Source organism: Agelaius phoeniceus, chromosome 9, assembly GCF_051311805.1.
Source record: "Agelaius phoeniceus isolate bAgePho1 chromosome 9, bAgePho1.hap1, whole genome shotgun sequence".
NCBI lineage: Eukaryota > Metazoa > Chordata > Aves > Passeriformes > Icteridae > Agelaius > Agelaius phoeniceus.
The window spans coordinates 13,434,774-13,454,879 of NC_135273.1; the positions used below are offsets into that span (position 1 = coordinate 13,434,774).

The 20,106-nt window shown below is 52.7% G+C and overlaps 2 protein-coding genes across 12 annotated transcripts in view; both read left to right on the forward strand.

The window, feature by feature from the left end:
• The window catches only part of BTRC (beta-transducin repeat containing E3 ubiquitin protein ligase), a 121,117-nt gene extending 114,736 nt beyond the window's left edge, over positions 1-6,381 (forward strand). For all 11 annotated transcript variants that reach the window (XM_077182956.1, XM_077182961.1, XM_077182954.1 and 8 more), the window contains one exon: positions 622-6,381. The gene's annotated coding sequence lies outside the window, so the exon portion shown is untranslated. The remainder of the gene's footprint in view (positions 1-621) is intronic.
• A 5,341-nt stretch (positions 6,382-11,722) lies between these two features.
• On the forward strand, positions 11,723-19,127 carry LOC129123244 (solute carrier family 2, facilitated glucose transporter member 5-like). Its single transcript, XM_054637521.2, has 12 exons — positions 11,723-11,927; positions 12,835-12,933; positions 13,391-13,551; positions 13,633-13,757; positions 13,978-14,123; positions 14,204-14,336; positions 14,636-14,823; positions 14,943-15,053; positions 16,213-16,314; positions 16,979-17,054; positions 18,550-18,677; positions 18,888-19,127. The coding sequence occupies exons 1-12, from the start codon at positions 11,787-11,789 to the stop codon at positions 19,125-19,127; spliced, it is 1,650 nt and encodes a 549-aa protein (XP_054493496.2). The 5' UTR covers positions 11,723-11,786.
• Positions 19,128-20,106: the final 979 nt, after the last annotated feature.

Consider the following 20,106-nt stretch of genomic DNA (forward strand, 5'->3'; position numbering starts at 1 on the left):
ACCTCCCTCTGAAGTGATGACCATTCTCCTCACTCTGCAGCAAGCTGATTCAAGATTACAGTTTGGCTAGGGGAGGAGACACTGAGGCACAAGCCCAGGCAAATTAAATTGAGATGCATCAATGTGCAAAATAATTTACGGATAGGGCCTATCCCTTGTTCTCTCTCTCATGCCATGGATGTTAAATTATTCCTATCAGATCCTGCTTGGTTTGCTCATCACCTTTTGTCTTGGCCAGCACAGTATGGGGAGTACAAAATGTTTCATATGTTTGGGTCAGCTGTAGAGTGAATTTGAAGCATATGAGTGAAGTGGCATAACATGATTGCCTGTGTTGGTGGGTACATGCACAATTACTGTTAATAGCAGTAAACATAAGAGAGAAGAATGGCAGAAGAGCTGACAGGCTTCTGCAAAGGGGTGTCCACAGTGACATTTTCCCATGAAAGTGCTCTGTCATGGGGCACATCCTGTATTCTGTTTGGTAACTGTACCGTGATGCTCTGGACCTGTCAGATCTTGATTTTCTCAGACACTCTGGTCAATCAGATGCTATTTTAAATCATTAAAAGGCTTAATATGAATGGGGTTTGTTTGGTTTGTTCTGTTTTTTGTTCCCAGGACTCATTTAAGCTGCAGTATTTAAATGCCAGGACAAAAGAACTATCCACGTAACCAATACTTGCTGAAGAGAGAGGCTCTCAGACTTGTTTCTGGAACAAAGTTGGCATGCGGTTGATCTCAGACAGGGTCTACTCAGCGCGGCTGACTGCTAAAGTGCTGCTATATCAGAAGATGACTTTTATCTTTCATGAAGAGTTAACATTTTTAAACCTTTCCATCCCTTTCTTCCCTCGTTCCCCTCTTCATGTTCACTCTTCCCTTTACCCCATTTGATTCCCCTCCAAGCCCAGTCATCAATGTCCTATGAATATATTTAAGATGTCGCCAGAACGTGTTGCTTTGCTGTTAAGCAGAAGACTTACAGCCACAGTGCATCCTGCTGAGAGTCACTTCAGGGTGGGTGGGAGGGTGGGTGGGTGGGGAGGCTGCTACTCTCAGGCTGAAATCAATATCCATTGCTAGGCCTTTAAAAAAGCATTCAGCTTTGAAGAGCAGCAGAAACACTTAAAACAGCCAGACCATCATCCCCCCAACCCCAGCTTCCCTGCGGCTTTTGGCTGTTCTAACTGCAGACTTATTATTTGTGGAGAGAGGACCCTTGAAATTTGACTATTATGAGCCAAATCCATCTCTTTCCTCTCCTGCCTGCTATGCTAACCCTTTGGAAGCTGGATGTGTATTGTAGTCTCCTTTTAACATCAGCTTTGCTGGGGAATGCTAGTCAATGAAAAGTTAAACTCTCTCCTGCCAAAGTCCCAAGCATGATGGACTGGGGCTGAGATCCTGTCCACCCCCACCCCAGGTGAACTGTTGGCCCAGGACAGTATTTCACTAGCAAAGGGATTGTCTCTACCATCTTCCTACTGCTGTTTTCCCTGAAGACAGTATGTTGCTGATGGCTTATGAATCATTCTGTAAATTGGAGAAAGTTTGAGGCTGGGCTGAGAAGGAAAGCTGGACATTGCTCCTATCCTTCCATTCCTTCTCCCTCAGAGAGGCTGTAGATGGGTACTGGAAGAGGGAGCTGTTAAAAATTTCATGGAGCTCTCAAGTGCCACCCTAGAGTGACACACTAACAAACATTTTGGCCATGACTATAAGACTTTGCCTCACTTGAATGAGCAAATGCACACCCTGGAGATGGTGGCTGAGTAAAATGAGTTGGCCATGAGGACAATCATTGCATTTAGCAATGACTCCAGGCCAGTTCTGCAGCATTTTTGGGACTGGCTTTGCTAGAAGGGATTGAGGAGTTTTTGGTCTGCTTCTGTAACCTATGTACTGCCTTGCAGTTTAGGGACACAGGCTGATTAGTCCTTTTGCTGATAGCTGAGATGGGTCTTTGCTTTCTGGCTGAGACTTCTGCTAATTGTCATTGTTTAGAAGAAAAAAATAGCCCTGAAGAGTAGGTACATGAGAAACAATTCTGCATGTCTGAACTAGACAGAGGTCTGGGGGTAAACAGCTCTCTTCACAGAGCTGGAACAAATTGCAGCTGGCCTGCATTTAGATTAGAAAGGACTCTGTAAATCAGTCCCTGGCCATTCCAGGTTTAGGCCCAGATCTTCTGCTGTAGGTATGGAAAAATCTCCACTGCTTTAGTGGGGAGTTGCTCTAATCCCACAGCAGGAAATCAAGGTCCTTTGTCTCTGGGCTGGAGGGCTGCCTGCTTTGTTAACACCCTCTGAACTTGGCAGATGGGGTTTTTTTTAATAAGTATTTCTCATCAACTTCACTTTGCTGGGGAAGCTGTTGCATTGTTTGTAATTGCTGGGGATGCGCTTTTTCCACCAGTGAAACCTAGCAAGGAGCTGGTCCAAGAGTCCCCAGAGAGCAGTCCAGAGACTTGAGTAATTTAGGTGATAGCTAGGACAGACAAGAAGGCAATGGAGTTAGGGAGGAGGGCAAAGCTGGTTCTTGGCTAGTACCTAGTGCATTTCCTGAAGCATGTGGGCAGCAGTGTCAAGCATCTCAGAGCATGTGATGACACTCCTCTTTTCTGTTTGAACTATTCCTGTAAAAGAGTCAAACAGGTTAACAACTCTGCTCAGGTAACAGTGACAGAGTGACTTACCTCTGCAGAGTCATAAATAAGTTTTGAGTCACAATGTTTATCCACAACTAATTTTAAGTCCAGGAAGGCTGTTTTGGCTTTCAGGCAGCTCTACATATCATGAATACTGCAGTCCCAATGCCAAAGTGGCAAGGGATCAGAGAGAATCAAAGTTCACATCCCAAACTTTGTTGAATTCAAGTTCTGAGTCTTAATACTATTTTAAGAGTCTCTCTAAGTTCATGTATTACAAGGTCTGCAGCATGGCTGCATATCAGCAGGGGTTTATATGACCTTGGGTGAAGATTTAATAATTATTTTCCTCAGTTTGGTCATCCTCTGTCTTTTCCATTTCTGTTACTGTAGAAAGCAATGATCTGTTACTCCAGCTGCTGAAGGCTGCAGAACTTTCTAATATGTTAATTACATCTTTGTGGCCAATACCTTCAAGGATGTGTTGTATTTTTGGTGGTTGAGAGAATTTGGGAGAACTGGCAGACTGGCTGGCCAAACACGAGAGATGCCACCACTGCAAATTGTCCTTGGTTGTCATAGCCCTGCTGCTCTATGCTGCTATTCTGTTGGGTCTTCAAGTGGTACCATACTGTATAGAGTGGTACTGTGCTGTATAGAGCTCTTTAAGGTACATTTAGCAAGCAACTGCTGGAATCCATTTTTGGCACATGGTAAGAAAGGTGTGTCACCCTCACAAAGGGACTGTGTGTAGGTAGGGACAGGACTGCAGAAGGGTGAGGATTCCTACCCCACTCCCCAAGTTGTACAAATTTTCTGATGGCTAAGAAGGAAACTGAAGTTAACTGATCTAACTTGAACTTGAAACTGCCACAGCCTGACATTTGGTGGTGGTTATTGTGCACCCAGGGAGGAGCAATCTGGTAAGTAGATCTCCCAATGTCAGAAGTGGCTTTTTCAAACTCCTTTCCCTTCCCTTAGGATATGTGTGCATGTGTGTGTGAGTGTTCAAGAGTGCATGTGAGAGAGAGGTTTCAGCATGAACAGGATGGATAATCCCTCAACCAGATTGGAGTAATTGCAGAGTTTATAATGAAAAGAACTAGAACATGCCTGCTGAAAGGAGATAAAAAAGGGCTGGAAGTGTCTGTGGGCTTTAAGTGTTGCACATTGCTTTGAAATGAAATACCTCTGCTGCTTAGATCGTCACTTCTCCCGCAAGTAGGAAGCTCATGCTAGCCTTCCACCTTGGATTATGGGATGGAAAGTACTGGAGATGTGGGACAATCTGTTGTGGCCACACCATCTCCTGCGTGTGACTCCTTTGCAATAGGGCACAGTTTTGCTGCAAATATTTCTCATCCTCAGAGGAACACAGCTTGCTTTCAAATATGCAAATAGAAAATGGCAAGAAGGAGATTGCAGTGAGATAACTTCTACAGATGTCTCCTCTGGAGCGGCTCCCTCTGCTCCCTGTTAACATTCAAGGACAGACACATCCACTGTTGGAATGGAAGGATTCAGGTGACAAGTTGAGAAGTCTGTGATCATCAGAAACATTGAAATGCTTTACACTTGTTCCTAAACTGGAAGCTGACTTGGACCACCATGCTCTACCTACCCACCTCCTGCTCCAAAGGATCCTTTTTTCTTTTTCTTTTTTTTCTTTTGAACACTGAAAAAGCTGGAGAGTATCATGCGTATTTCTCCACTCCCAGGTATGTGTATCTGCCCCTTCCACATGTCCCTTCCTCAGTCTGAGCAGAGCTCCAGGCTTGGTTCTAAGTTTTTTTGCATCCCACCTCCATTGGGAAGCACCTCTCTAGATTGGGCTCTTGCCTAACTTTGTTAGCTTTCTTTAACATGATTTTATATCTGCCTTTTGTGGCCTATTATTCCTTAATTCACTGGGAAAGGACAATATTTGCATTTAATAAATCACAAATACTAGCAGCTCTCCTTAGCTAGAGAAGGGAATAAGAAGGAATGTCCAGCCTTCCTATTGCAGGCTTGCTCTTAACTGTGGGAGGAAGAGGAGGAGATGACACAAGTGGTTGAAAACCTGGCATATGTGGGGATGGAAATGGATCTCTACAGAAGTGGGGATGGTGCTGAAAATAGATCTTTTAGCTTGTGTAGTTGGCTGTGAAAAATTGAGGTTTTCCATGATCAGGAGTCATCAGGAGGTGATCAAGTAAGGCCTCCAACTGTTGAACTTGCCAGCTGATGCCCCTTTTAGGATGCAGTGGAGATATAAGGAGAAAGGGATGGTCTAAACTATGCTTGCCAAGAGAAGAATGAGCTTTGCCAGGGTCTCCAAGTGGCATGCATGATGCATTTGACATGCTGAGCTTTGCCCTACTGTTCCCCCCAAAATGATAAGCAGCAACTTCCCAGAAGGAGGGGGGAAACAGCAAGTGACCCAGCTGTCCTCAAAGGAGGTCTCCATATAAAATTTGTCTATCCTGCTGGAAACTGGGTTGACTGGCATGAGGGGGTTACAGTCTTTCTGCCGCTCTTGTAATTCAGAGATGGGAGCAGCAGGTCCCTTGGGTGTGTTCCTTCTCCAAAATCCCAGTAATGGGTTGAGAGGAATGGCTACCTGCTGAGACTGAGCATTTGGCTTCCCCTCCATTCCCCCCTTGCCCCATATTTTTAAGATGAGGTGTAGCCAAACTACTGGGCAAAACTCCCAAAGCAAATCCCATGGGGGAGCCTTGGCACACTGCCAGAATAGATCATCCTTTGATTGGTCAGAAAACTCTTCCCATGACTTTGTGCTTGTTCCCAAAGATCACGGGGCCTCCACGTATCTTGTCCAGCAGATAACCCATGGGAGTTGGCAACACTGGTTGATCCTTGGGGATGTTAAGGTAATACTCTCAAAATCACAGAGATTCTGATGTACATGGATGTGCAGCAAGCCCTTTAGATACTATAGACAGCTCCTAAATAAGTCCCCTTTTTTAATAGCCCTAAGAGATACCTTGATTTCTGCTCAAGCAGGAGCCAAGTACAGCTGTGGCCAGAAAATCAGCGTGAAATACAAGTCTTCATCACAGAGCAGCTGTGCTCGTTCCTGCACAATGAACAGGTTTTTGCCTTCACAGGCAAAGTGTTTTAACCTCCTGGCACTGGAGCACTGGTTTACCTCTGAGCAAAACTCCACGTACAGGAGGCGGGTCAGTGGGCTGTTTGCAGTGGCTTTTACAAGGAGCTACCTATGAAAATTTTTGGGCAATTCAGTGTGAAAATCTGGAGCTGCTTTTGAGTGTAAAACTTTGCTTTGGCTACTGTGTCTTTACCATGCAGGCACTGCAGGACTTAGCCTAGCCCCAGTTTTTAGCATGGCAGAACAATAGTGTGGACCTCAGCAAAGTGTATTGTCCTGTTTCTTCCCATCATTTTCCATCACTGCATTTAGGAGAGCTGCATGCCTGCCAGGCCAGCCTGTGCTGCATCACTCCAGCCTGCTCAGGCTGGGGGGGCTGTGGAAGTGGGAGAGGTGAGAAAGAACATGGTTTCTCCAGAATTTTCTGTTTGTTACTCTGCTATATTTGTTATCTGGATTCTTAAATAATGAGTGCTTTGAATTTTGTGATTATGTTACGGTGATGTGTAGTTAATGTACTAATGTTCACTTGAGCTAGGATCATGGTAACAGTGTGGTTTGTTTTTTTTTTTTTTTAACTGTTCAGAAAATAACTTAAATACAAAGATTAAGCTGTGAATCTCTCCTGTTTTCCTTTTGGGGGGAAAGATGCTGTCAAAATACCAATCCTGTATCTTCCTCAAACCCATGTGTGTGGGATACACTTCTGCTACACATGTACTGTACACAACATCTGCAGTGTGAACACCTGGCAGTGCTGGGGATGGAAGGTGGACAGCTTTGCCCCAAACCTGAGGTGGTTGCAGCTTCACTGGACACAGAGTCTGCAGCAGCCAGTCCCACCTCAGAGACCAATGCAGCATAAAAGACTGCCCTGGCAGTCAGAAAAAAAACCCACTTATTCCTAAAACCACAGCATACTTTTTAATTAACACTCTCTCCATTCATAGTTGATGGCCTCTGGCTGGGGCAGATGAGTCTGCCCTGTGAGCCAGAGAGTGGATGTGACTGATAGAAAAGAGTTGCAGCCATCCTGCCCATCAAAAAAGTGTGGGGGAAAACCTGCAAAGATTTTGTGTTTTTCTGGGTATTGTTGCAAGATCCTGGTAGGAGAAGCACAAATTTGTTTTATAAGCTAATCAGAATCCTGCTGTTCAATAATGAGTGAGTAATTGACATATCGCAGCACCGCCACGCAGCTCCATGGCTGGGGATGCTTCCACGCTCACCGCTCGCCCAAATCAGAAGGCAAGCACCCTCGCCCTCAGAATACCTTCCTCTTAAAAGTGCTCCTTGGATAGCAGCCTTGGATCTTCCCATTTGACTTAACAGCCCCTTTTAAAACAAAGGCCACCGCAGTTTTAAGATCCTGACTCCAGGGGTGGTCAGAAAACAAACAAACCCCTGCACTCCCGACATCTCTCTCCCTGCTGGCTCCATTCTTGGGAGACAGCGGGGGACTGGAGATTGGGAAGGCTCCTGCTTTTCTCAAGTGCTGGGAGCAGGATTCTTGTCACTTCCAATCTCCATCTTTCTTTGTGACAGGGTTCCCAGCAGCCCCGTGCTTTATTTGGCAAGGCTTTGGTGTTTATATGTATGCGTGGATGTGCACACATATATAATAAATATTTTATATACATATTTTTATATAATATGTAATATATATATATATTTGCACTGCTTTAACCTCTTCTATTCCCTCTCTGCTATTTCCTCCCATCCAATAATAGATTTGGAAGAGGAGTTGCAGTGACAGGCTACATCCATTGTTTTGGGTTGGTCTGTAACACAGAATGCAGGCTTGATTTCAACAACCTGTGAGTGCCAGCACACACAAATGAAACTCCTTCCATACCCACAGCTCCAGTTGTCTGTGTGTACCCAAACAACACACATACTGCCTGCTCCCATGAGAAACAGGTTCTCCTTGTGGGTTATTTCTAGATGTTCCTTAGATAGTCCTTCCCCTTCTTCTCCTTGATGTTTAAAGATGAGAATCAGGGTCTTTATTCCAGATTTCTAGGACTAGGACAGTGCTGTCCTGTAGGGCATGAGCTGGAAGACTTCTCCCAGGAAATCTAGACTGGAATCCAAAAACTCAAGTACTAAAGAGAGTCTTTGAGAAAGAAAAGCAATCTCAATTGTAAATTTCCACTGGAAAAGGATGAACAGCTTATCTTAAATAGATTCAGTGGTTAATTACCCTTTCTGTTTAAAAATGTGTGCCTTATTTCCACTTCAGATGAAGAAGGAAAGTAATGTTTGCCATAGCTTCAAATTAACAGCATTTGATCAACCTACAGCTTTAAAATGAAATCTTCTCTTGTTTGGTGGTTTTTTATTGTTATCTTATATACATGCTTCCAAGAGTATAGTAAGGTACTTTTTGGAAAGGGGGAATTGGCCAGCTTATATTAGCTAGGCTAGAAAGAATGTAATTCTTACAATAACTGTTTAGGATGAGTTTAGCAATTGGTGGTTTGAAGAGGATGATGAGCTCTCAGGAGAGGAGGCAGCATGGCCAAGGAAACAAAAGGCCCTGAGCAGACAGACATGCTGTAATGCTGCCAATATATTTCTGTGGGTGAGCTGTCTGTCTGTCTGTCCTGGGAGTAAGGGCTGTTCCTGGCTCCAGCAGTGTCCTGGCCCCTTTTGTTCCAAGGCAGTGTGTGGCACAGCTTCCTGTGCAATGGCACACATCAGTGCCCAGGATGTAGAAATGATTCCATGTTTTGAATCATAAGATGGGAATAAGGTGGGAATAATAAGGTGGAATAAGAATAATTTTTAAAAAAGGAAAACTAAACTGCTGCATGCACTCTCCCATGCAGTGGGCTGCAGCCATTAGAGATCTCAGCCTGACCCCTTTGCCAGCTGATCCATGCCCAGCAGTGCATATCTGTGAGCACCAGCCACTTTGCTTTACCCTAAAAGAGCTTAGACCATATTCATTATATCCCCAAGAGAGATACTCTTTGTTTCACATCCATGTTACTGTCCCATCCTGAGCTTTCTTTCCGAAATCATTTGCTGACATGCACCTGGCTGGTAGGAGCTGCTGGAAATCTCCAAAACCACAGAGAGGTTGCTGAGCTGTGAGGCTGATCAGCCTCACCACTGAAGAGGATAAGGAATGTGACCAGGGACACCTGGGCTGGAAAGGTCTCACCTGTCCAGGTAAATTGCCTGCCTGCAGATGGGGAACAGTCAGATGGGCTCTCCAGTGCAGCAAGGCAGAAACAGCAGCCTGAGCAGGGCTTTCACTGGGGACTGCACTGACCTCCACAGTGGAGGCCACTGTGGTTTGAAGAAACTCAAGCCCCTGGTTAACATCACACAGCTGATGTATCCAAACTCCCTGTGCCATGCCCCAAGCACCCTGCTGGCATTCCCCAAGGTGGATCAAGGTTTCTCCTCCAAGGGGCAGGAAGGTGGGGAAGCTGCCAGACCATCTCTGTTTCTGCAGTGTCACCTCCCAAAGGGCAGCCCTGGCCAACTGCTCTGACCTTCGGAGTGGCACCAATGTCTGTGAGCAGCTCTGCCTGCCCAGCCCCTGCAGCCCAGTTCCCTCTCCTCCAGCACAGGGAAAGGGGTCAGTGGCTGCTAAGCTATGCATTGTTTTGCCTTTGCATGAGCTGCTTATTGCTTCCTCGTGGAATTTATCTAGTGTGGACTAGATGGTGCTGGGGAAACCCCTAGAACCAGCATCCTTTCCAAGGGATTTCTATCTCATCTTGAAAAAGGGGACAGACCTCCCCATGGGGAGCTGTCAGCTCAGGGGAAGCCCTCAGGTGTCCCAACTGCTTCTCCATCCTCCTGGCCTCAGCAAATGCCATCACTCTGCAGGATGTGTGCTGGGACCAGCTACACCTGCTGCTCTGCCTCTGCCAGTTCTCATGGGTTTCTTTGTGTGCCTCAGGCACTGTGTCAGATGCCTTGAGAAAAGGAGCTGTGTGAGTATCCCGTGACATGGAGTGCTGGGACAGGAGCCCTGGGAGTGATGATGGGTGGGGATCAGGGTGGTTTATGGGCTCACAGCCACTTTCCCAGCTACAGGGAATATTTTAGCCAGGGACACCTTGCATGGAGTCAGAGGAGGAATGCCTGTAAAATGTGGAGACAAGCTCCCTTGCAGCTCAGAGCAGTGGCTGTTTCTCACCAGCCCTTGTCTATTGTGTGCCACTATCACCAGGTCAGGTCACAGGAGTGTCTCCAATTAACCCAGGCCTCTGGTGAGCCTTAATTGGCACTCCAGGCTCTCCTCCTCCCCTTCTTGAATTTCTCACCTCTACATCTGCTGCTAAGCCTTTGCTCCCAGCATCCCAGCCACTGCTGGGAACCAGTGACCATAACCCATTTTACTCCCTAAATCAAGGCAGCAGCCATCCCCTGGCTTGGAGCTGTGTCCTGAAGATGTCCCTGCTTGGTGCCCAGCATCAGGCTGTGTGGCAGGAGGGATGAGCAGGGGCTTGGGGACAGGTGTGGGCTTCAGTGCAGAGGAGCTGGGAAGTTCCAGGAGGGTTTTTTGGTAGGTACTTGCTGAGAGAGTACCAGAGTGGGGGAGAGATGGCTGCTGCTGTTTCCTCTTTCCAGTGCTCTTTCCAGAGACCTCTGGAAACATTTTACCCTCCACATGCTGCTCCCAGAGGTGAGCCATGTACCTGAATGACCAGAGTTGGAGCAGGCTGCGGGACACAGCATGGCCTGGCTCATCATCCTGTCCCAGGTTTGCTGCTTTGCTTGGGGTGAGTCCTGGGCATGTTTAGGGCTGCCCTGCAGCACTGCAGGTGCTTTGGGCATGGCTGGGACCCACAGGCTGCATGTTCTCTTGCTGAGTCATCTCACCCATGGTTAGGTCCAATAAAATGGATCTTCATCCTGCTGCTCTGGGAATGAACCAGGACCATCCCCAGAAGGACTGAGACTCCTGCAGGTCTCCCCCACTGTGGCCCTGTCACCAAGATCTCTGCAGTCACCCAGCAACACCTGCACAAAGGTAAGGGTGATGCCCTGATCCAGATGTGAAGAAGCCAAGTCTGGGCAAGACACAGGAACTCCTGAGCAGGGGCCAGCCCTGGGAAAACTGAACACTGGCAAGCTGGCAAGGGCTGGTGGCTGGGGGAGAGGCCCGATGCTTTCAGGAAAAGCTGGAGGCTCGTGGACAGGAGGGAGACCAGGGCTGGAACATCCTCCGTGGGAGAATGTGGTGCCTGGACTTTCCCACAGCCCAGACAGCCCGGCTGGGGCTGGCACTGCAGGCCTGGGGTGCCCGTGGGGCTCTCCCAGCTCTGCTCCGCTCTCCTGGCCCCACGGGACCGTCCTGAGTGGGGCCAGCCTGTCGGGACCTGTCCCTTTTAAGCCCTTGGAGCTGTTGACAGCCGTGGCTTAGTGGGGTCCCCATCCTTTCAACTGGCTGTTCGGCAAATTAAGAGCTTGCTATTAGGCTGCTAATTAAAGGCACTTCATTAGCAGCAGGGGAGGCAGCTCCTGGCCGCAGCAAAATTGGATTCCTCTGAGCTGCCATGAGCCGGTTCTCTCCTCTCTGGGGCTGGGGGCTGTGTCCCTCCGTGCCCGGGGAAGGCAGCTGCCTCCAGCCATGGCCGGGGGCTGCCAGCCTCTTCCCGAGCGCGGGGGATGGGGCACATCTACCCCCGCTGGGCGAGGGGCCGGGGGTGATCGGGGTGTTGGGTGATGTGGGGCCGCCTCTCGCCGCCAGCCTCGGGGATGGTGCAGTGCTGCTGCTGCCCCACTGACGGTTCCCGGGTCACTCCCGTTTAGAGGGGACACGCGAGAGCTCTCAGAGGTGACAGAGCATCTGTCAGTGGTTCCGCTGCCCCGGGCTGGGCCGGGACCCCTCCGCGGGCTGAGCAGTCCGGAGTCGCTGCCCCTGCCCCCGGCGCGGGGAGAGGCTCCCGGACTCCTCCTCCGGCCGCTCAGGCGCCTCCAATGAGCCCCGGGGGCTCCCGGGCTGCCCTGCCCTGCTCTGCCTTCCCTTCCCTCACCTCCTCCTTCTTCCGTCTAAAAATGGGAGAGAGCAGCCGGGCCGCCGCACCGGGGCTGCCTTCCTCCCCCTCTCCTCCTCCTCCTCCCTCCCCGCGCTCCGCCCGCAGCCTCTCGCCGCCGCTCGGGAAAGGGACCCCGCGGCCCGGCGGGGACATCACCGGGGTGAGCTCCCTGCGGGCCGGGAGGGCTGCCCGTCCCTGCTTCCCGCCTCCCCACGGTGTCCCTGTCCCCCTATAGCCCCTGGCCTGACACCCCTCGGCCTGACATCCCCCTCCCTTTTTTCCCGGCTTGGGATTCCTGATGGGATTAGGGGGGATTTGCTGTGCGTGAGCCGGGAGCTGCTGGGTGCTACGAATCCGGCTACCGTGCGGGAGGGGCGGGTGTGCTGCTGGGGAGCGGGGCTGCTCCTGGGGACACAGGCTCGTCTCATGTCCACGCCCTGCGGGGACTTCCATCGTTCCGGGCATTCACTGCAGCACCCCGGGCTGTCCCTGCAGCTGGGGGTGCTCTGAATGCTCCCGAGCACCCCGATCCCGGGCTGGGCTGGGTCAGAGCTGCAGGGGGCTGTTCCCCCGCACCACCGGCTCCCCGCAGTGAGGAGCCCCAGCAGGAGCGGGAGGCAAAGGTGTTGGAGGGGATGAGGGTTCAGGAGATGGGTCCACGTGGTGTTTTGGGGTGCCCTGGGACCTTCCACGGGAACATTTCAGTGGTGTTGGGCCACTCAGAGCAGCCCCACTCAGCTGCTCCACTGAGGTAGGGGGATGGGTGTCCCTCCTTTTTCCATCTGCTGCCCATCCCAGCTAGGCAGGGGTGCCCAGGTTACCCAGGCTGGGTCACCACCACGGTAAAAAACCTCACACCACAGCCACAAGACCAGCCACCAGGAAGATGGATCAGCTGGGCTGGATGCTGGGCACTGTCATGAGGCAGTGCTCAACACAGGATTCCATTGTACTGGAGTCTTTGCTCTGGGCCAGGGTCATCCCTCCTGGAAAAGGGGCAGTCCATGACACTTTGGCTTCTAGCTCTGCTGGCCAGGACTGTGCTGATCCTTCCTCCTCTTTCCCAGCATCTCACCTTCCCCCTGCTGTCTGTCACCCTTCTGGTATCCTTTGGCTCCTCCATGCTCTATGGCTACAACCTTGCTGTGGTGAACTCACCGGCAGAGGTAAGGGATGGGCAGCCTCTCTGGGAGCAGGCAAAACAGCCCTGCATCCCTCCCTTGGAGGGGGGAGGGATAGCTGTCCAGCAGCCCCACATCAAAACACTGGCACTTTCCTTGAGCAGTCACCCAGAGATGAATGGCATAGGAAGGACATCAGAGTCCATGTTCATGTACTCCAAACTGGTCCCCCCAGGAAAGCAGGGCCTGGAAAGCTGGCCACAACCTCCCTACTCCAGCCTGAGCACTCTCTTTGGTATCTCTAAGTCATCCTTAGGCCTCTCAGGTGCTGAGAATTGCTGAGCAACCAGACTAGCACATCCCAGTCATACCCAAACATGTTCTGCCCTGCATCTCCTTTGATGCTGTTAAACCCATGATATTGTCCCTCTAGGTCCTCTCTTCCCTTGCCTTCCCCTTTCTGCCAGCACACCTGGTGCCCGTGTGTGTCTCTGCCCTGCAGCACATAAAGGCTTTCTACAACACCACGTGGTTCCAGCGCTACGGGCATGGGCTGGGCCCTGCCCCCCTGACCCTGCTCTACGCCCTGACTGTCTCCATCTTCGCCCTGGGCGGCCTGGGGGGCTCCCTGCTGGTGGGGGTGCTGGTGGAGCGCTATGGCAGGTAAGGGTGTCCCACCAGGGGCCAGGGTGGTCCAGAGGTGGGGTGGGACTGGAGGAGCCGCCTGCTGCTTGTGCCTGCCAGGAATGGGGCTCTGAGCCGCAGCGCTCTCCTCGTCCTCCTGGCCGGAGGCTTCATGGGCTTCAGCCGGGAGCTGGGATCCCCCGAGATGGTGATCATCGGCCGCTCCATCACAGGGATCCACTCAGGTGGGTGCACAGCCCCTTCCTCATGGCTCAGTCCCCTACAGCCATTCCTGGGGGGATGGAGAAGGCTTTGTATCCCCACGGGCTCTGTGGAGGGGTTCTCTGCCACCTCCAATGCCACAGGGTCCCCACTGTGAATGATGCTGGACATGGGAGGAGATGGACCTAGGGTCTGGCTTCTCCTTTCTGCCTCTGCCATCCCAGTCCCTCCTGTGCCCCCCAGGTATCTGTATCAGTGTGGTGCCCCTCTACCTGGGAGAAATCGCTCCCAAGAACCTGCGGGGATTCCTGGGCCTCATGCCCAGCATCTTCATCTGCCTGGGGGTTTTCTCTGCCCAGGTCCTGAGCCTGCCAGAACTGCTGGGCAAGGTGAGCACAGTACCCCAGCCCACGCGTGCTGGACGCTGCTCTGCTCTCTCCATGACACATTCCATTTCAACTCCTCCCAGGACAGGTTCTGGCCCCTTTTCCTGTCAGTGGTGGTTGTTCCTGCCTCCCTCCAGCTCCTGCTGCTGCACTGCTTCCCTGAGAGCCCTCGGTACCTGCTGATAGAGAGAAACGACGTCTGTGGTGCCACCAAAGGTGAGAGGATATCCTTGGACAGACTGGCTCTGGAAAGTGCTGGTCCATTCTTGGATGTCCATACCTGACAGCCCAACGCAATCCTGATGGTTCAGCCCTTCTGTCGCACCTGGTTGTGCCACAGCATTTCCATGGTGCCCAGCACTGCGGTGTGAGGCTTTTCCCCATTTCCTATGGATGCTGAGCCCCATACAGGGCTACTGGGGAGGTTGGGCCAGGGTAGAGCCAAGCCCTTACCTGGTGCCATACCTGTGAGCATCCACCCTGTGCTGGGTGTCCATGGCCCGCTCTGCCCACAGCCCTGCAGCGGTTCCTGGGGAGCCCCGAGGTCCAGGATGTGATCGAGGAGATGCAGGAGGAGCAGCGGTCGCTCTCCTCCATGGAGATGGCGTCGGTGTGGCAGCTGCTGCGGGAGCGCTCGCTGCGCTGGCAGACGCTCTCGGTGGCGGTGCTGAACGCCGGCATGCAGCTCTCGGGCATCGACGCCGTAAGCCCCACGCACCCCTTGCCCCGGCACACGGCTCTGCAGGCTCTCAGCTGAGGCCTGGCAGGGCATTTCCCTGAGTGGCTCCATCCCCCTGCTCATGCTGTGTCCCCTCCTGGCAGATCTGGTTTTACACCAACACCATCTTCGAGAACGCCGGGATCCCCGTGTCCCAGATCCCCTACACCACCATGGGCACCGGCGCCATCGAGGTCGTTGCCGGGCTGATCGGGGTGAGTGAGGGACAGACAGACGGACGCAGCCCCTCTGTGCCAGAGCCTGCTTGCCAGCTCCCAGCACCATCAAACGAGGGGACAGAGTGGACCCCCAAAATATCATCTGTGCCACAGCACAGCACCTTTTCTGGGGAGAAAGCATTTGGCATGGAAATGGGGATGGGAGATGGGATGAGACAGGCTCCATCTAGGAGTGGTGAGATAATTGTAGGGTAGCAGGGAGGTTGGGTAGAGATGGCAGGCAAGGAAAAGGTTGGAGATGATGGAGAGGAATAGAAGTTCCTTCTGGCTCTCGCTTTCATTGTCCTTCTCTTAGCAGAGTCACATGTCCCCCTTTCCCCCGCCCCCAGCCAAGCACTGGCCTGGCCCCAGGCAAGCAGCCCCCCCACCCCAGCCAGCCCTCATTTAGCTGGAGAGTTAGCACTGGGCCAGGCAGATTTATGGCCCTTGTCCCATCTGCAAGTGTCACCCAGGGCCAGCCCAAGCCACCCAGCACTAAATCCACTCCCTGACAATTACAGAGATGGATGGGGGTGGCTGCTCCCAGAAAAGAGGGAATGAGTGGGGGGCTGCTCCCCTCTCCCATAGCCCAATCCAGAGCAGAGTGGGGTCCCCTGCCTCTCTGAAGGGTACCCCCTACTCCCCTCCCCTTTCTGTGGGGGTGTCCCAGCCCCCCAGAAGTCGCCTAGCATAGAGCCAGATTGCTTGGGAGCAGCCCCACAAATGGCCCCTGATGGACATGCTGAGATTGGTTATAAAATTACAGGCATTTGTTCTGCTGTCAATACCCTGCCTGCTCTCACCGCCGCTGCACTGCCTGCCCACACCCTGCTGTGCCCACTGCCCCACAAACACCCCATTCCCCAGCACCTCTGCCTGGCACTGATGCCAGTGTGGCTCGTGGGTCGCCCCAGCCAGCCCCAGCCCTGCACCCTAACCCCTGCTCCGTGGGACCCATCTCCTGCCCCATGCATGCTCACCCCTGGCACTTTCCATGCCCCAGCCCCAACCCTGGAACTCTGAGCTGGGATTTCCCCCAATCCCCAGATGCCACCGGGAGCATCCTCCCACCCACAGCTGGATCTGGGGTTCAGAGATGGTCCCATGCACCCTGGAGCTGCCCAGCACCCTGTCAGTCTCTGCTCTCTCTTGGCAGTGCTTCACCATCGAGAGGGTGGGCCGGCGGCCCCTCATCATCACTGGCTTCTGTGCCATGGGTGTCTGCTCAGCTGGCATCACCATCTCCCTGCTGCTGCAGGTAGGGCCTGGCCACTGCCACCCCCTGGGCCATCATCTGGGGCTCAGTGGGGGAGGGATGGCTAGAATCCTGGGGGAAGGAGCGTGCATGGAAATGAAAGCTGAGCTGGCTCTTCCAAGTCATATTTTCCCTTCAAAGTTAAAGAGAAGGTAAATTTAGCACCAAGAGCAACAACAAAAAAAGAAAATACAAATCCATAGGAGAAAAATCCTGCTGCTTCTGGTAGCTTTTTTTCAGAAATACTTGTTCCCAGGGAGGCAGATGTGAAATGCCAGGGCAGGTGAAGGGTCCTTCTCCTGCTGTCTGCTTCCAGAGGATGCCCCTGTGGCTCTGGTGATTCTGCACCATCACGAGCTGCTGAGCTTGGCTGAGGCTGACCCTCACCAGCCTTACCCCAAACCACCCATTGCTTGTCTGCATCTCACCAATGTGTCCTGTGTGGTTGCTGTCCCCAAGAGCCACCACCAGGCCGAGGGCAGGCCTGAAGCCATGTCCCAGGGACACTGAGTGTGGAGCTCTGGGCCAGCCCCAGCAGTGTCCCCAGCCTGGTGTCCCAGGGATGCTGGGTCAGGGCCAGCCCCAGCAGTGTCCCCAGCCCGGTGTCCCAGGGATGCTGGGTCAGGGCCAGCCCCAGCAGTGTCCCCAGCCCGGTGTCCCCTCGCAGGCTGCCCTGCCCTGGATGCGCTACGTCAGCGTCGCCTGCGTGGTCGGCATCATCGCTGGCTTCTGCATGGGACCAGGTGGGTCTGGGGCTGCGGCACTGGGGAGCACTGGGGTGGGAATGGGGCTCCAGGAGAGCAGCAGTGGGGTTTGCAGGCAGGTGACAGGAGCTGGGCCTTGGCCCTGTCCCCGTGGTCCCGCCCTGGTTTATGATGCTGTCTCTCCAAGTGAAACCCCTCCAGCCCCACACATCCCCAGGGCACACTCTACCTCCTCCTGCTGGGCCACGCTCCAGGAGGAAGCAGAGTGAAGCCCTGGCAGCCTTCCCCAGACCTCTGTGGAGGTGTCACAGCTCCTATCACAGTGCAGCTGGTGAGAATCATCCTGCCCCTAATGGACAGGCTCCAACAGCCAGGAGTGAAACCTGGACTGGTTTACCCAGTTGATGTATTAGCAGAGCTCCTAACAGATCTATAATTCATCCTCAGCCCAGACTTTATTCACTGTAATTACATCTTTAATTAGGATTTTAATGGCTCATTGTTCACAAACAATGATGAATAGGAGTTTTAAAACAAAAATATATATATCTCTGTTCTGGGCGAGCTGTGAGTAAGAGTCCGTCAGGGGCCCCACTCCTCCCTCACACTTGATTTTTGGTTCATCTTTTCCCTGCATTTTGTAAAGAGGTCCAGCCAGCCCTGTTTCAGGCAACTGGGACCCCAGGCATGTCACCATATCAAAAACAATCCCTTGCCAGATTCCTGTGTGTTTTGGAAGGTACTCTGGACCTCGGATCTTGCCCCCCAGCACAGGGACAGTCCTGGGACCCAGGACTTCTGGCTCAGTGACACTTGGCTGGAGAGGCTAAGTCCTTCTAGAAGAAATAGCCACAACCTGGGTCCAGTTTTCAGACCACTTACAAGTTGGCTTGGGAAACCACCTCCATCCATTCTGGGTTTTTTCACTCTGCATGGGAAAAGCAGGTTGGAAAATGGCATTTCTGTGTCCTGAGGGAGATTGTGATGCTCAGAAAAGTGGTTGCTTCTTTCCTCCCTGAATCAGCCAGAGGAGCAACAGAAGCTGGATGATAGAAGGAAGTTTTCTAAAGTCTTTTGATCAAGGGAGTCTGGAAAGGGCATTATGGAGGGTGCCAGGAAGATGGTTCTCTATGCCTGTGATCTCCATGAGATTTAATATATCAGCATTTAGAAACATTTTTGGAAAATGAGGATCCACATGAAATGTTCCACCTTTATTTTGACTCAGTCAGAAACTTTCCAGTCATGCAACCTGGGGAACTGGCCTGAGCACCCAACAGTGTGCCAGTGTGAATGTCAGGGGACATCACATCACCCCCCACCAGACATATCCCAAGGGTATGGACCAAGGGTAGGACACTGCTCCACCACTCCCTGTCTCCTCCAGCTCTCCCAGCACCACCAGTATGAACCATGAGCCTTGCTGGGCTCCAGCCCTTTGGCCACAGGACTGAGGTGGGCAGAACCTGTTGACCCCAGGGGTACCTGAGTCACCCTGTCCTCCATACCCTCGATGTGTCCCCTCCCTCTGCAGCTGGTGTTCCCTTCCTGATGACAGCTGAGCTCTTCACGCAGTCCCACCGCCCGGCTGCCTACATTGTGGGGGGCTCTCTCAACTGGCTCTGCAACTTCACCGTCGGCTTCATCTTCCCCTTCCTGCAGGTACCAGTCCAGAGGGGCTCTGGGGGATGGAGGGAACGGACACAGCCCTGCTGTTCTCCCAGGATGGGGTGCCAAGGCAGGGATGCCTGTGCTCTTGGCTCAGCTCAGTGCTGGAGAGAGCCAGCCCAGGGCTGGGTGTCTCTGCCTCGTGCCATGCCCAGTTTGGGAATGCCTGGCAGTGTCTCTGCCTCATCCTGCTCTTGTCCCCAGATGTCAGCTGGTGCCTTTTGCTACCTGGTTTTCTGTGGTGTCTGCCTGCTGGTGGCCCTGTATGTCTACCTTGTCATCCCTGAGACCAAGAACAAGACCTTCATGGAGATCAGCCACATCTTTGCCACGCGCCGCTCCGTGCTGTCCATGCCAGCCCAGCTCATTGGCATGATGAAGCTCAATGGCTACGGGGCATTGGAGAGCAGCTCCCTGGAGGGCTCAGGCTCCAGCCTGCCCTGATCTCAGTGGGCTGATGGGGATGGGGATGGGGAGGAGGCTCAGGGCTGGGGAAGGGTGTGGGGGCCAATTTGTTCCAACCTGGTCATCTCTGGGTCTCCCAGGACATCTCTCCATGGCACGGTCTGGGCCCAGGATGAGCCCCATTGATGCACCAAGGTTGCACTGACTGCTGGGCATGATCCCCATGCTGGAAGAGATGCTCCCACAGAGACAAGGGGACCTCCTGAACCAGGGGGTTCTCATTGCTCCTGGGTGTGGGGCCTTGGCAAGGGCTTCTGGCATGAGCTGTTTAATAAAGAGCATTGCCGCCAGAGTCATTATTTGGCAAGTTTAGCCTGGAATGGCAGCAAGCAGGAAGGTGCTGGAATGGGCAGGTGCTTCTCCGGCACCAGGGAAGAGCAGAATGGGAAGAGGAGCTTGTCCTCCTCCCCCCTGTGACTGACTGGAAAGGTCAAAGTGACCCCACATTTTCTAGGAAAGGTGGTCAGGATGGTTCCCAGGCTCTTGCATCTCACCCCAAGTCGGTCATGCAAAGCTGGAGGCTGTTGCAGAAGGGACATGGAGCAGCTCTGAGCTGGGGGGGACTGTCCAGCCACTGTGCCCCTCCAGAAGCTGCTGGAAGCCCTTGGTGCCTGGCCTCGTGTGCTGGCCCCACAGAGTGCTCCCATGGGGACTCTGCGCACTCCCAAACTCCCTGGAGGACAAAGGATCCAGGATAAACCCTCATCCCCTTACTGCACCCTGTGAATTGCTGACCCCAAGTGCTCTCCAAGCACAACCTCTCCCATGTCTCTGCCCTGAATCCTGGGGGCTGTTTTTGGAGGGAGAGGCTGTCCTGTGTCCCAGGACCCCCCACAGCAGCTCCCACAAATACCATGGTAAACCATGGGGTTCCTAGACCTGCCAGGAGCTGTCATTTGCAGGAAAGCAACACCATTTTGTTCCGGTGAGAGATAAGCCCAGGTGGGGGGGAAGGGCT